At 44.0% G+C, this 13,053-nt stretch overlaps 1 protein-coding gene across 1 annotated transcript in view; it reads left to right on the forward strand.

The window, feature by feature from the left end:
- Window positions 1-5,273: 5,273 nt before the first annotated feature.
- STOX2 (storkhead box 2) overlaps window positions 5,274-13,053 on the forward strand; it is a 96,713-nt gene continuing 88,933 nt past the window's right edge. The window contains exon 1 of the mRNA XM_069493452.1: window positions 5,274-5,439. Coding sequence (XP_069349553.1) covers window positions 5,274-5,439 — 166 coding nt within the window. The remainder of the gene's footprint in view (window positions 5,440-13,053) is intronic.

A 13,053-nucleotide genomic window follows, 5' to 3' on the forward strand; every position in this document is an offset into this window, starting at 1 on the left:
ATTAGCAATAAAGTATTTTTAAATTAAGGTATGTGCATTTTTTAGACATAAGGCTATTGCACACTTAATAGACTACAGTAGTGTAAACATAACTTTTTTATGCACTGGGAAACAAAAATATTCGTGTGACTTGCTTTATTGCAATATTCAATTTATTGGAGTGGTCTGGAACTGAACCCACAATATCTCCAAAGTCTGCCTGTACTAGAAAATATTCTGAAGTAGTCCAGTAAAAGATTTCTACTTGCCTTTTCAAATTATTCATAAATAAGTGAACGTGCTTAGTTAGGACTATAGAGATAGTTTCATATGATTAAATTAATGCCTTTAAACAGGGGAGCCAGTGTGGAGATAAAAGTTCACCCCATCAGCATTCTGCTGTCCCTGAGCGTGGGGGTCGGGGGTGCTGGGCCAGTACCACTCCTTCACTGTTCCTGTTCACACGTTGCCAGAGGTGGGATGAGAAGAAATAAAATTGTAACTAGCAGTTTGGAGCCTGGGTTGAGGAAGACAAAGACACATTTTGCAAATGTGCCCTGTGGACAAAGCCTTGGTCAGTTAGCTGTTTTTGGAGGTAAAAATATTCTAGTGCATATGTATATGCACATGAATGTATGAGTATAGATATTAATTTCACAAGAAATCCCTCCAAGTTCCCACCTCACGAGCCCCTGAAAGCCCCAGTCGTCCAGAGATGTGCCCTTTTCCATCTGCTTCGTAACCTGGGCTGCACACCAGGGTGTGTGTGTTTGTGTATGTGTGTATTTTTTTTAACTACTCAGCACATTTGTCAAATTAAACTATTAATTTTTTTTGCAAATCATGTTTTAGGAAGAAACAGAAAGATAAATTGCTGTCAGATTTAGAATTCTGTTTTTTATTTAGTGAATGTTGTAATCACAAAGGTCATGCACATATCACATATATATAAATACATACACACCTATTTCCTTCCTGTGTGTTTATGGCATCTTACCATACCAAAGTCATACTTTGGCAGATAAAAGAGGCCAGGGGCAGTTTCAGTGCGATAACCCTGAAAATTCCAATTTGACAGTGTCTTTTCATGTACAAATTTTAAAAATTTCATTAAGCTATATTTTTCTGGTTGTTGTTGTTGTTGTTGTTGTTGCCTGTGCCTTTGGTGTTGTATACTTGGTATACTTAATATCTAAAAAGCAGTTAATACATCTGATTGGGAAGGCTTCAACCCAAATCTTCCCAAGTTCTTAATTAGGCCTTCGTTAGTCATCAAATATGTGCCAGGCATTGCTAGCCATTGGGGATACAATTATGAACAAAACAGAACAATGAGCAACAATGAATAAAACAGAAAATGTCTTTTACCCTCACGGAGTTTACATTCTTGCAACTCTTAAATTCGTATAACTGTAAGTCAATCTAGTAAACTAAAGTTTTCAATGGAGAGGATTTCAAAGTCAAAATTCTCACACCTTTACCTTTAAGATTACAAGTCTAAAATCAATTACACATTTGAATTAGAGTCACAAAGCAAATCTGTCTAATTTAGTGTCTTTGATCTGTCTGATATATAAATACTAAATATACACATTCTTAAGCCGATTAAAAATACCAAAACTATAAAAATCAATTTCCTTTATCTTTTAAAAATTTAATTCTAACTTTCCCGGTATTGAATCCTGGGGTTACAAAATTGAGCTTACTTGATGGACAGTTCATGACCCAGATACACGATTGTCTGAGGTAGGTTTAGAGATTTGAATTGGGACTAGGGACATAGATATTACAAATGCCCATAGTAAGTCTTTCCATAACACAGATGGACAGACTGAGTTTAATGGTGGATATAATAACAGGGAACTCCACATCCATTCTCTTCAGATCAAATTGGTTTTACAATATGCTGTTTGCTAGATTTAAGCCTGCCTGTTGTCTCCTGAGTTGAATAAATTACTTAGAAGCTCATCCCTCTCCTGCTTTACCATCCGATCCTGTTCTGCTAACCCAGATTGTTTGCTGTCTGATTCTTCCATGTCAGGTTGTTTGGCCATGGCCACTGGATGATTTCCCTCCCTGCAATGCCTGCATTCAGAGGTGGCTGAGTGCAGCTGTAGCTCTTCCTCCCAAATGGCCATCAACTCACCTCCATTCTTTCATACGAACTATTAATATTTTCTTAGTTTTTAGTGAAGTGTGATTCAAACTTACTTTCCAGAAATATTCCTAGCTGACCCCTCCCTTCAAACAAATTCATCCTCTAAAATCTTTTTATGTAGAAATTCTCAAACTAGCACCCCTTCTTTGCTTAAAACCCTTTAGTGGTCCACACTGCCCTAGGAATAGAATGTAGCACCTTGCATGTGGCCTGCAAGTCTTTGCCTGATCTGGCTCTTCCCTCCCTCAGTGACCTCATCTCAAACCTGTCTCTTCTTATGCTCCAATTCAAGACAAATTGACCTTTTTTCACTTCTTCCACCAGAAGCCAAGATTATTTTCTACCTCAGGGACTTTGCACAGGCTGTTCCACTTTCTGAAACTCCTCATGCTGCAGGTCTCCGCTCAACTGTCATTTCCTGTACAGATTATTTTTCTTCATAGAACTTCGCACTACTTGTGCATTTATTTGCTTACTGTGTCTCTCCCCTACTAGACCATTAGCTGCATGCGGCCATGTATGGTGTTCTGTTTGCTCAGCATCCATCGAAATGTTAGCATACACTAGACAGTCAATAATTACTTGCTCAATGAATATCACAGTTGCCATAGCAATCATCATTAGCCTTAAGTTTTAACTATTATAATCATTCGTATAACCACTTTTGGCTCATGAGAGGTATCGAGTAATTGTTGAATGGAATTGAGATATCTAAATGTCAGTTCTCCTACATTCATTAATACAATTATTTTTATTACCTTTATGGTCCTTTACACAGTTAGCCTTCTATAGCTTCTAAAGCTATAGTCTTTCTCTTCTTAGCAGTTCTCTTCCAGGAAAGGAGGCATTTCACAAAATGTGCCTTTTGAGGGACTGTTCCCCAAAATGCCACTGAACATTACCTAATTGGTTTACTGTTAGTAATAAATTTTGATGCATGTAAATATAAGTTCCATATGATACTTAATGATTATTTAATTTACCCTGGGTGTTCCAAGAGATAGTTACACGGGCCCAGGTTGCAGAGGGCAGGTTTGAGATACTGAATGATGGAAACTCCAGTTCTAGATTCTATAAATGCCTGTGGCTTAACCCCGCCCCCTTCTGCCTGGTTCTCCAAGAACCTTCCTGCTCCCCAAAGAATTCGAGCCTTGGAATAGGACCAGATTGTGCTAGAACCTCCTGAATTCTAACCATTTAGGACGTGCTGGTTGGGTTTTTTTGTTGTTGTTTTTTTTTTTTTTGTGGCGTCAGCCTGCTTTAGAGCATATCCCCATAAAGATTTAATATCTTGCATCTTGGCACCTGTGAATATGAAGCAAGAGCATAAAAATGATGTTGAACGTTGCGTTGTCACAGACGAAAAAAATGCACAAACACGTCAAAATGCGATGTTGAAAAAAGGAAATCAGATTTATTTTTGTTGTTGTTTACAGCACCAAAGCATTTTTGGAAATCCGAATGGCGAAATAAGCGTTTTTGCAAAAACGTCCGGGGCGGAGCGTCGTCGGGGTCAGCAGCACTGTGGCTGGGTGCCTGTAACTCGGCGTGACCTCTGGGTCCGGGCCCCGCGTCCACGGCCCTGGCCCGGGCGGCGCATCCCCCCTCCTCCTCTCGCTCGGCGCGCGCATTGTTGTCCTGTAGCGATTGGTTGTTGGAACAGAAACAGCTGTGCAGAGCCGTGCCGCGTAAAGGGCTGTGGACTTGAATGCAGTGTAGCCGGCGGGTGGTGACTTACACCGGGGATCGAGAGGGAGCGAGAATAGCCGGAGACCACTGGCACTGCGTCTTCCCGGCGGTGTGGACAGGGCGCCCGTCGTGCGCGGCTGCAGGAGAGCTCGCGGTGGCGCCCCCTCCCTCTGGCTCTGGCTGACTTCGGGGTTGGCGCAGGTGGGCAAGGCAGGGCGCCGCAGATCTCCGGTTCCCACGAAGGCGAGCTCGCTGTCTCTGCGAGGGGGAGGGGCCATCCTAAAAATATGTAAATATCCGAGCGCCGACTCCGCGCTGGGGCACCAGCCAAGGTCCCAGCGCCGCCGCCACCGCAGGGTGCTTTACATGAAAATGAGAAGCCTGACACGATCCGCGCTCTGACTGAAGGCTGCTCGGTGATTAGCATGAGACTGGGCGGCTGTCCTGCTTCCTGCCCTTCACTAGCCATTCTGCGCGCTGGAGACAGAGCAGCCGTGCCACCATGCGGGGGTCGGTCGGCGGGCTCCGCATCCTTGGCAGCCATGGCTCGCGTCGCCGCCTGGGCCAGTAAGTAGGAGCATGCATGTGTAGGGGGCACATGTGTGTCGGCGCACCCACCTACACACGGCACCCCACCCCACGCCTCGGGAGGAGGAAGATTGACGAGGCGCTGCAGTCGCGGGGACGACTCGGGCTCTTCCCGGATTCCGCAGGAGCCCGCCTGCCGCAGCCGCGGTCCGCAGAGCCTGCTCCGGCCCCTGTGCACACACGCCCCCGGCCCGAGCCTGTGTAATGAAGACTGCCTCCCGAGGACTGCAGGGGAGGCAGAGCCAGCCTGCGCCGGGGACTGCGGGCCGCGCGGCGGAGAGGCCCGGGGGGACACGACTCGGACGCTGTCATCCCCACGCCTCGCACTGAGCCACCCGGTGCGGTGGGTCCGCAGCCGCCCCTCCGGCTTCCTGGGCGCCCGATCCCGGGTCAGCCCCGGAGGCCTCGGCTTCCTCGTTTGCTTGAGTCTTTTGTGCGGTGGCTCACAGTTGGCTAAGCACTCCTGCGCTGAATCGGGCCATTGTCTGCGCTCCCATTGCTTTCACGCTGCAAGTCTCGGCGCCCCCACCCCGCCCGCCCCCTCCCCGCCTCCTCCTGGCCGGGGAGCCTCCTAACGTGCCTTTCCCCCCAGGAATCTGGAAGCTATAAGCCGGGCGGATTGCAAATGAAGTGTAATGCATTGTGGGACGTGTGTAAAATCGGAGCCTTCGCCGTGGGGGTGTGGGGGGGCGTGGGGAGGGCCGGACCCGCCGCTGGCGGTGTAGACGCCGACGAGGAGGGGCTGGGAAAATGTGCGCAGAGCCCGCCCGGGTCGTGCCCGCCGTAGACTGATGAAGCAGCGCGCTGCGCCCCGGCGCTGAGGCCCGGAGGATCGGGGCAGCAGGTCGCCCTCCCCACCATGAAGAAGACCCGGAGCACAACCTTGCGGCGAGCCTGGCCTAGCTCGGATTTCTCGGATCGGGCCTCGGACCGCATGAGGTCCCGCAGCGAGAAGGACTACCGCCTGCACAAGCGCTTCCCCGCGGCCTTCGCGCCCCAGGCTTCGCGGGGCTACATGACGTCAGGTTGGTAGCCGCGTTTCGGCCCCGGGCCGGGTCCGCGGGGCGTGCTCGGTGCCGCGGCCGGGTGCTTGCGGGAGAGGACGGGCGGTGATGGATGCGATAAGTTATGGGGAAAGCAGGAAAAAATTAGCTCACATCCACCATTTTGTACCTCCGCAAGATCCACAGCAGGCCCTCTCAATATGGGGTTTGAGAGCTATTAGTTAGGTAAAACGAGGGAGGGGGCGAGCCGGGCGTTTTGGCTGCAGGGAGATAAATGACTGCAAGCTCCGCGCTGCAGCCTCCTTGGGCTTTGTGGACGAGCCTGCGTGCAGTGTTGCCTGCAGTGCCGGGCTTCCTCGCTCCTGCATTGTGGCCGGTTACCTTCCTGGGGATTTATACAGCCCCCTTTTCTTAAAAGGGAACAGGTTCCATGCACAGTCCCGGATGGCTCTGCATACATCTCCTCCGATTTGCACGCAGAGAACTATGTTGGAGCTCATTGAATGCATTCTGTGGGGTAATGGTGTGTATGCGGATTGAATGCTCACATGATTCTGTGTGGATTTAACATATGTTGCTTTGAATTAGGTTGTATGGAAAGAATGGAGGCCGTATCATGTATTTGCACGTCAGACAGGAAGGATAAACAAAACGGTAAATGGAAGTGAAGGCTTCAAAAAACATTGCATCTTAAAATGCAGTGCTGTTAAAAGCATTTCCCCAAGAGCCTTTTTGGAGACACAACCGAATGGCTTTGGTTTGTGATTTGGGAACCCAGGCATAAAATACTTGAGGAAATGCTGAAGGAGGAAAATCCTGGTAATCTTTCGTTGCTTTCTCCTTACTTGTTGTTAACCACTTGTATGTCATGATGTGTAAGGCATCGATTTGTATTTATTTTTCATTCTGGAAAAAATTAATTTTCTTCTAAACACAATGTGATGGGAGAACCGAGATTTTATGTTATACCACAAACTATACCAAGTCATTCTAAGCCCTGTCTTAACTGGGAAGATTGTTTTAAGCTTGTGGTTGGTACTAATAGTCTGGCTTTACTATCTTTCTCCTAAAACAGCAGGTCCTTTTTAACTGGGGTCAGTATCTCATGCTTTAAAAATGTCTTGTGACCACTTTTCCATGAATATAAGACCTAAATAAAATAACCATCTTTTTTATTGCAAAATCAGGCGACATAAGGATGTTGTACTGTTTTGGCAATAAGTCTCCCTGGATTTTCTCTTTCATGAAAAGCCAAATTTGTAAAGGAAGTCACAACTACAGTTTATACTTCAGTCATTTAAGTCACTGCTGTAGTTGCTATATCCTTTAGACTTGTGGTAGTAAATTTTGAAATACACCTAAATCCAAACCTAACCTCAAAACACATATGTACATAAACCCATGTCTGCACTGAGTGTTCAGATAATCCTGGGTTTCATGTACTTAGGGTTTGAATGTCTTCATTCCACACTTAGCAGTTCCCTTCTTTCTTGCACCTCTTAGGGAACCAGTACTGATACCAGGTATGAGGCTATGGGAGGGCAGGTGGCCATAATTGTTTCACCAGACCTGCAAGACTCCTTAATAATTTCAGGCACATTTCCGTGGAGCCTATTTTTATCTCTCTTGACATTGCTTCATTATGATCATATTTTCATTCTTTGCAAAAGAACTTCTCTGCTATTACTGGTGCTGCAAGGCATTTGTGAGGACTTGAGGAAGAAGCTTTTAGTTTTATTTGATTCTCTTATTTCATATCTTGACTTGCAAATGGTAAGATAGTCTTATGGCGACAATGAAGGATAACCCATTTCAGGTTGGTAGTTTTCTGTCCAGATTACTGCCAAGAACCAGAAGATCAAAAGGTAGTGGGGAGAAGAGTGATGTCATTCATTCAGCATTTTATAGACTGTCCCCAAGAGCAGAGTGCCTTGCTAGATTTTCATGAGATTATAGGGTTGGATGTAATATAGTTTCTGCCTAGGGAGGGAGGCCTATCGTTTATTCTTTATTTTAAATGTTAGTTCATCTATGGAATAAAAAACAGGTGTTGCTGCTAATGGAAGGAAATAGTAAATATTAAGACAAACACCCGCAGTGAACATTGGGAGGGTAGGTGGAGTCTTTCTCATGCGCAACTTTTTGGGGGATGGGTTGGGGGGAGTGAATCATACCTGTTTCCTTTTCAAATATGGCTTCTTTCAAAATATGAGTATTGACCGACATAGATGGTATATTGACACACTTTGAGATTATTTATAAGAAGGTCTCTTCCCCCTAGGAAATGTAAAGGAAATTCACTTGTATCAAGTTAGTGACTGGATATAAATAGGCGTTGTCACGTAAAATGGTGTGGAAAATGAAGCTGCTTAGAAACACATGAGACTTTTCATGTTTCTTCTATTTGTCCAGGCATTTGGTTTAATAACTACTCATATTATCATAATTTATTTTTAGTAAAAAGGGTTTTTTGTTGTGGGTAAATTACCTGGGTTCAAAGGACAAGATAAGCTTCTTCGGAGATATACTAAATAATTTAAAATAACTTCAGTCAGGAGACTGTTTTTAGAAACTGCCTTCTTCCCCACCCCCGCAATATTCTTGCAAATTATGGGAAACAATCATTTTTTAAAAAAAATTTTAGGAAACGAGAGATCCTTGGAAATTTTTAGAAATAGATATTAATAGCTGCTCTTTTGGTCTAGCATAACTATCACACAGTAGGTACTTGAAGCAAAATTGCAGGCTTCTATAATGGCTTTCTAATGAGACAGCAGCCTTTCAAAGTCTTTTCTCCACTAATAAGTAATTACCACTGTGAAATGTGATTTATTGCAATAGGCTTGACATTTAGCCTTGGCTTTTCCTATACCTTCAGGATAAACTACACTTAAGCTCAAGAGGTTAGAACAGGCACCTATAAAACTAACGAGGTCTTGCAAAAGGACAGTTAGAGAATTTTGCAACTTTAAATCTCAAAAACCATGCCTTATATGACTGCTTAAGCTTCCAATTCCTGCTACCAAATCTAAAGTAATACTAAGAATTCACAAGCTTCCTAGCAACCACTGAGTTCACAGGCCATGAGATGAGCTCATTGTTCATCTTGAATATTAATTTCCCAGTGGTGGTTTCCGGGCAGAAGGGGGGGAAATCTTGCCTTTTGTTCAAATCAAGATGAATAATAAAATGTGCATGGTATTATCTGAAGAAGAATTGGGGTTGGACCAAATGGATGTGGAACCATTCTTCTACGTTTTCTAAAACTAGAAATTATGATATGAATTAAGTGGTGGTAAAAGTAAAACTCCCCACAAAGAGGGAAATCTGTATGATGCTTACTTAGTACTTCTATGTATGAAAACAGGCTCACGTCCCTTCGTGAACTGATTTTCAAGGCCTTGAGCCTTTTGTTGGTGAAGCTGTTGGAGCTTTCTCTGTTAGAATTGTGTGAACTGTGACCTCTTCACGTAAATGATGCTACTAACTTTCATTTCACTTTACTCTCCCCTCCCCCAATCCTGGGGATGGGTGCTTCTTTATATGCCATATATAATGCCACCAATGTTTTGGGGACGTTCTTACTAACCAAGATTGGAAAGTGATTTTTCCACTCTACAGATTCCCCAGAGCACGTTCATAAAAGGCTTTGCTTATTATGAATGAGAAAGCAAAGTCATGACACATTTTATTTAGTTTGACGTTTGTTTTCAATAGCATCTTAAAGAAATCAAGGAGACATTTTTTAATACTATGGCTTTAAAGGATTTGAAAAGAAAGAGAAAACAAAAGTCCTAAACTGACATCTCCTGAAAATTGCCATCAGTTTTGTCTGCTGATAGGATGAATATAATCAGGGGAGAGGAATGGCCAGCACCTCACCTTGAATCGCTTATTAGTGTTCATTTTATAGAAACTAATTCTGGGGCACATTTGCCTCTGTGTTCCAGTTCCTCGTGTTATTTTAAGAGGTTTCTGGGAGTGGAGGGTGGACACTGGAGGTTCTAATCTGGGCCTGCCACAAACCAGCTGTGTCCCTGGCGGGTAACATGACCTCCCTCTGTCTGTAATGAGTCCCCCTGTGCCATGCTTCCCTTACACAATTGTGCTTCCCGGTGGCTCTTTAATGAGCGAGTGCAGGACTCCTGAGCACTTTCACATAAATCGTTAGAGAGAACCTCTGCCCTCTTCTACTCATTGAAGTCACATGCTCCCGTATGTGGACTGAGTGCTCATTTTGCAGTGGAATCCTATTTCCTGTCATCCTCACATGCTACATGAAATGTGGGCTTGCCCTGGGGACCAGAGTAAGGGGGCAGATGATAGATTAAGACCTGCAAGTTATAATCATATGCAAGTTTTAATAAACAGCATCCTGTCACGTCCTTTTCCCTCTTTGCGGAGATCCATTTTCAGCCTCGCTGCTCCAACTGTGTTTTAATTTGAAACTACCTATGTTGACTCCTTTCATCAGGCTAGTGGAAGTGAGGAATATTGCACTTGGTAGTGAATGACTTTATTCTTTATTTCCCAGGAGAACATGAAGGGGCTTACAAAAGGTCACCTCTCTTGGTATTTCAATATCTTTTATACTCTTTCAAACGTTTTTATTTGAAAAAAGGAATATGAGTATATTGTATAAAAACCTTAGTGTTTTTACACCTCCACAGCAATTCTGGCCTTAAATTCCCTACACCCCAGAGACTCAGGACAATTCAGACGATCGTATGTTCTATGGTACAAGATTGCTTATGCAGACTGCAGGTATAAAACTTAAGGAGCAAAATCTGGTTAGGTCCTTGCCAATGGGATAATACGTTAACTTTTGAATTTAGGACATGCATTTGTAAATCAGTTGTAGAGAGTGTGTGATGCATAATCTATTAGGTATAAAGTAGAGGTTCTTGTCGTTTTCGAGAGTTCAGACCATAGTCAACTCTAAGTTGACCTTAGCCACAGTAACACAAGAAATAAAGGGCATGGGTAATTTTTAAAGTAGGTAATAAAATTTTCCTTAAGTAGTAAATCCCTGGACTATTTTTATTAATACATTGACTGCCACACTAGAAAAAAAAAATTCTTCCCTGGGGCCATGGTGTTTTATTAAAATGAAACGATCCTTTCTAATTTGTTATTTTTTATTGTTTTCTGTGTGTGAGTTATATGCAACATAATCCACGTTTTTAGAATTAAATTGTCAACATTAATTGTACCAATAAGAACATCAACAAGTAAAGTTTTCACGAACCAACTGCAAGGTTCTGCTTCTTGTGGCCCCAGGCTCAAAAGTAGCCTGAGTTAAATACAACTCATGTGGCAGTCAGTGTGTTAAACACTGGAACGCACAGCCAGTTGGTCAGAAAATCCTATTGATGTCTACCACCTAAATATTTCTAAAATCTGTCTCTTCCTCTTCATCCCTGTTGTTTCAATCTTCTGTTCTGTTATAGTGTCTTCCAGACTGACCTCTCTTCTAGTCCTGTCCGTCCTCCATGTGTCCCCAGAGGGCTTTTACTATTCTGTTTTGTTTTTGTTATTTTTAAATCTCTCTAAAGCAAAATTGGTCACGTTGCCTCCCTTTTCAGTCTGCTTGTGCCCATGGATGAGGTGGTGGTTCACCTACGCTCTTCCTGGGATAACCTCCCCGACTCTTGCCACCTCTTTTTCTGTTCCTTCCCCCACCACCCTGTGCTCCAGGCTTCAGGGACTCTGCCTGCAGAGCCTTCTTGCCATGTGCACCTTTCTTAATTTATGTGACACTGCCTGGACGTGCTCCCTCTCCTCCCAGGTCTGACGGAGTCCCATTTAACCTTCCAGAACCAGCTCGTTTGCCCGCTGCTCTTGCAGTCTTCCTTCTTAGCCTTTCGAAAGTGAATCACTTCCATGACATTTGTTTTGTGCTTGTGTTATAGCAACACAGTTACGTTGTGCTGCATCACGAGTTTTCCTGTGCATCTCCCGTCCTGGAGCGAGAGCTCCTCCGTGGTGGTACCTATTGTATTCACATCTCTATTTTGCCAGCAACCACAAAGCTTGGCGCACATATCAGGCGCGCAGTAAATGTTTATTGGATGAATAACTACAACATTACTTCTCTTACAAAGTTGGAAGGAAGAGATGTCTTGAAGTCCTAATGTGAGTCACTTTTTAATAACTGGAAGTTGTACGTGTATATCATAAGATCCTACCCTTGAGGGATCTCCTGTTGTGATCGGTAGATGGGACCAGCTGGCCAGGAGTTAACCATTGGAAAGCAGGAAATCATCGGATATAGTCGAGTCAGGTGGGTTGGTTGATACGGTTGGTATAAGTGGAACAGTTCAAGGAAGAGAAGGATGTCACTTAGAAAAGGCTGCTGGAGGGAGGACTTACTTGGGTCTTGAAGGTGTGGGTAGGATTTGGAGAGATGGAGATTGAGAAGGATTAGGGGAAGGCTGTGGAAGCAGTATGAGCCGAGGCGTGAAGCTGGAAATGAAAATGGGTATGTGAAATTTGTCAGCCTGTAAGTTTGGGACGTAACTAGAAATACCACGTAGGTAGGCCAGGTGCGATCTTGAAATCTAGGCGGATTCGGAGTTTATGAATAGCTTTGTGAGTTTGGGAGAAAAAGGATGAAAGGAACACTTTGTAAAGTGGGGCAGGCAGAGGCTTGCAGGATACAGGTGGATGTTGTGCGGACCCAGAGCCGGGAGACCAGCTGGGAGGCGGTGGAGGGGTGATGGGGGGACTGAGCAGTGAGTTGCTGAGGGACCCCACAGACAGACTGCTGGGCATTAGCACACCACCCCCCAAATTTATTTTAAACATGTCCATACATATCACTTTTGTTGTTTTTTACTTAATATTTTTCTTTAACTTGATCCACTTCGTATTTGAATGAGTTAAAAAGAAAATTTTCTATTTTCTGTGAAAGTATGGTTTTCCCTTGAGAATTATGTTTTTCCTAATCCCTGTTAAAGTTAATATATAATTCTTTCAGTAAAAAATATTCAACTAGGTCCTATCTAGTTGAACTCACAGTGAACCCACGCACCTGAGTGGTACTTAAGCCACATAGTGGGAAACTTGTGTGGGCCCAGGGAGGAGGAATGGGGCCCTGGGAGAACCGAGGGACTGGCTGTAGTTTGTAACTGACTGGGATTAAGAGGTGAAGGAAAATAAAAGGTGAATCAGATTTTTTTGTTGTTGTTGGAAGAATGCAATAAATGACCAGGAGGCTGGGGAAAGTGGAGCAGGTGAGTTCCATTTTGGGCTAACGGGTTGGTTGTCCACACAGAGAGGACTTTTAGGCACACAAGTGAACAACAAGGGTGATAGGTCTAGGTTGGAGGTCATTTATGCAGCAGTGTTAGTTGCGAATACCAGAATAGCTCAGCTTTTTGTGCTATATGTTCCACTTCTTGGAGGGAAGCAGATGACTTAGTTATTTTTATTCCCGGCAGATGGAGGGTCAATTGGATTCCATAAGGGTTTCGGAAAACCTGCAGAATCGAGGTTAGGATTGCTTGGAGACTGTCTGCTTTCCTGTTCCTAAAAGTAAAGTGCTTTTTAATTCTTGAATTTGTTTTATTAGTGTTCACATTTATTCAGAATTCATTGTATTGTTGATAAAAGGGATAGACTTTTGATATCTAC

Source organism: Eulemur rufifrons, chromosome 18, assembly GCF_041146395.1.
Source record: "Eulemur rufifrons isolate Redbay chromosome 18, OSU_ERuf_1, whole genome shotgun sequence".
In the NCBI taxonomy this organism is placed as follows: Eukaryota; Metazoa; Chordata; class Mammalia; order Primates; family Lemuridae; genus Eulemur; species Eulemur rufifrons.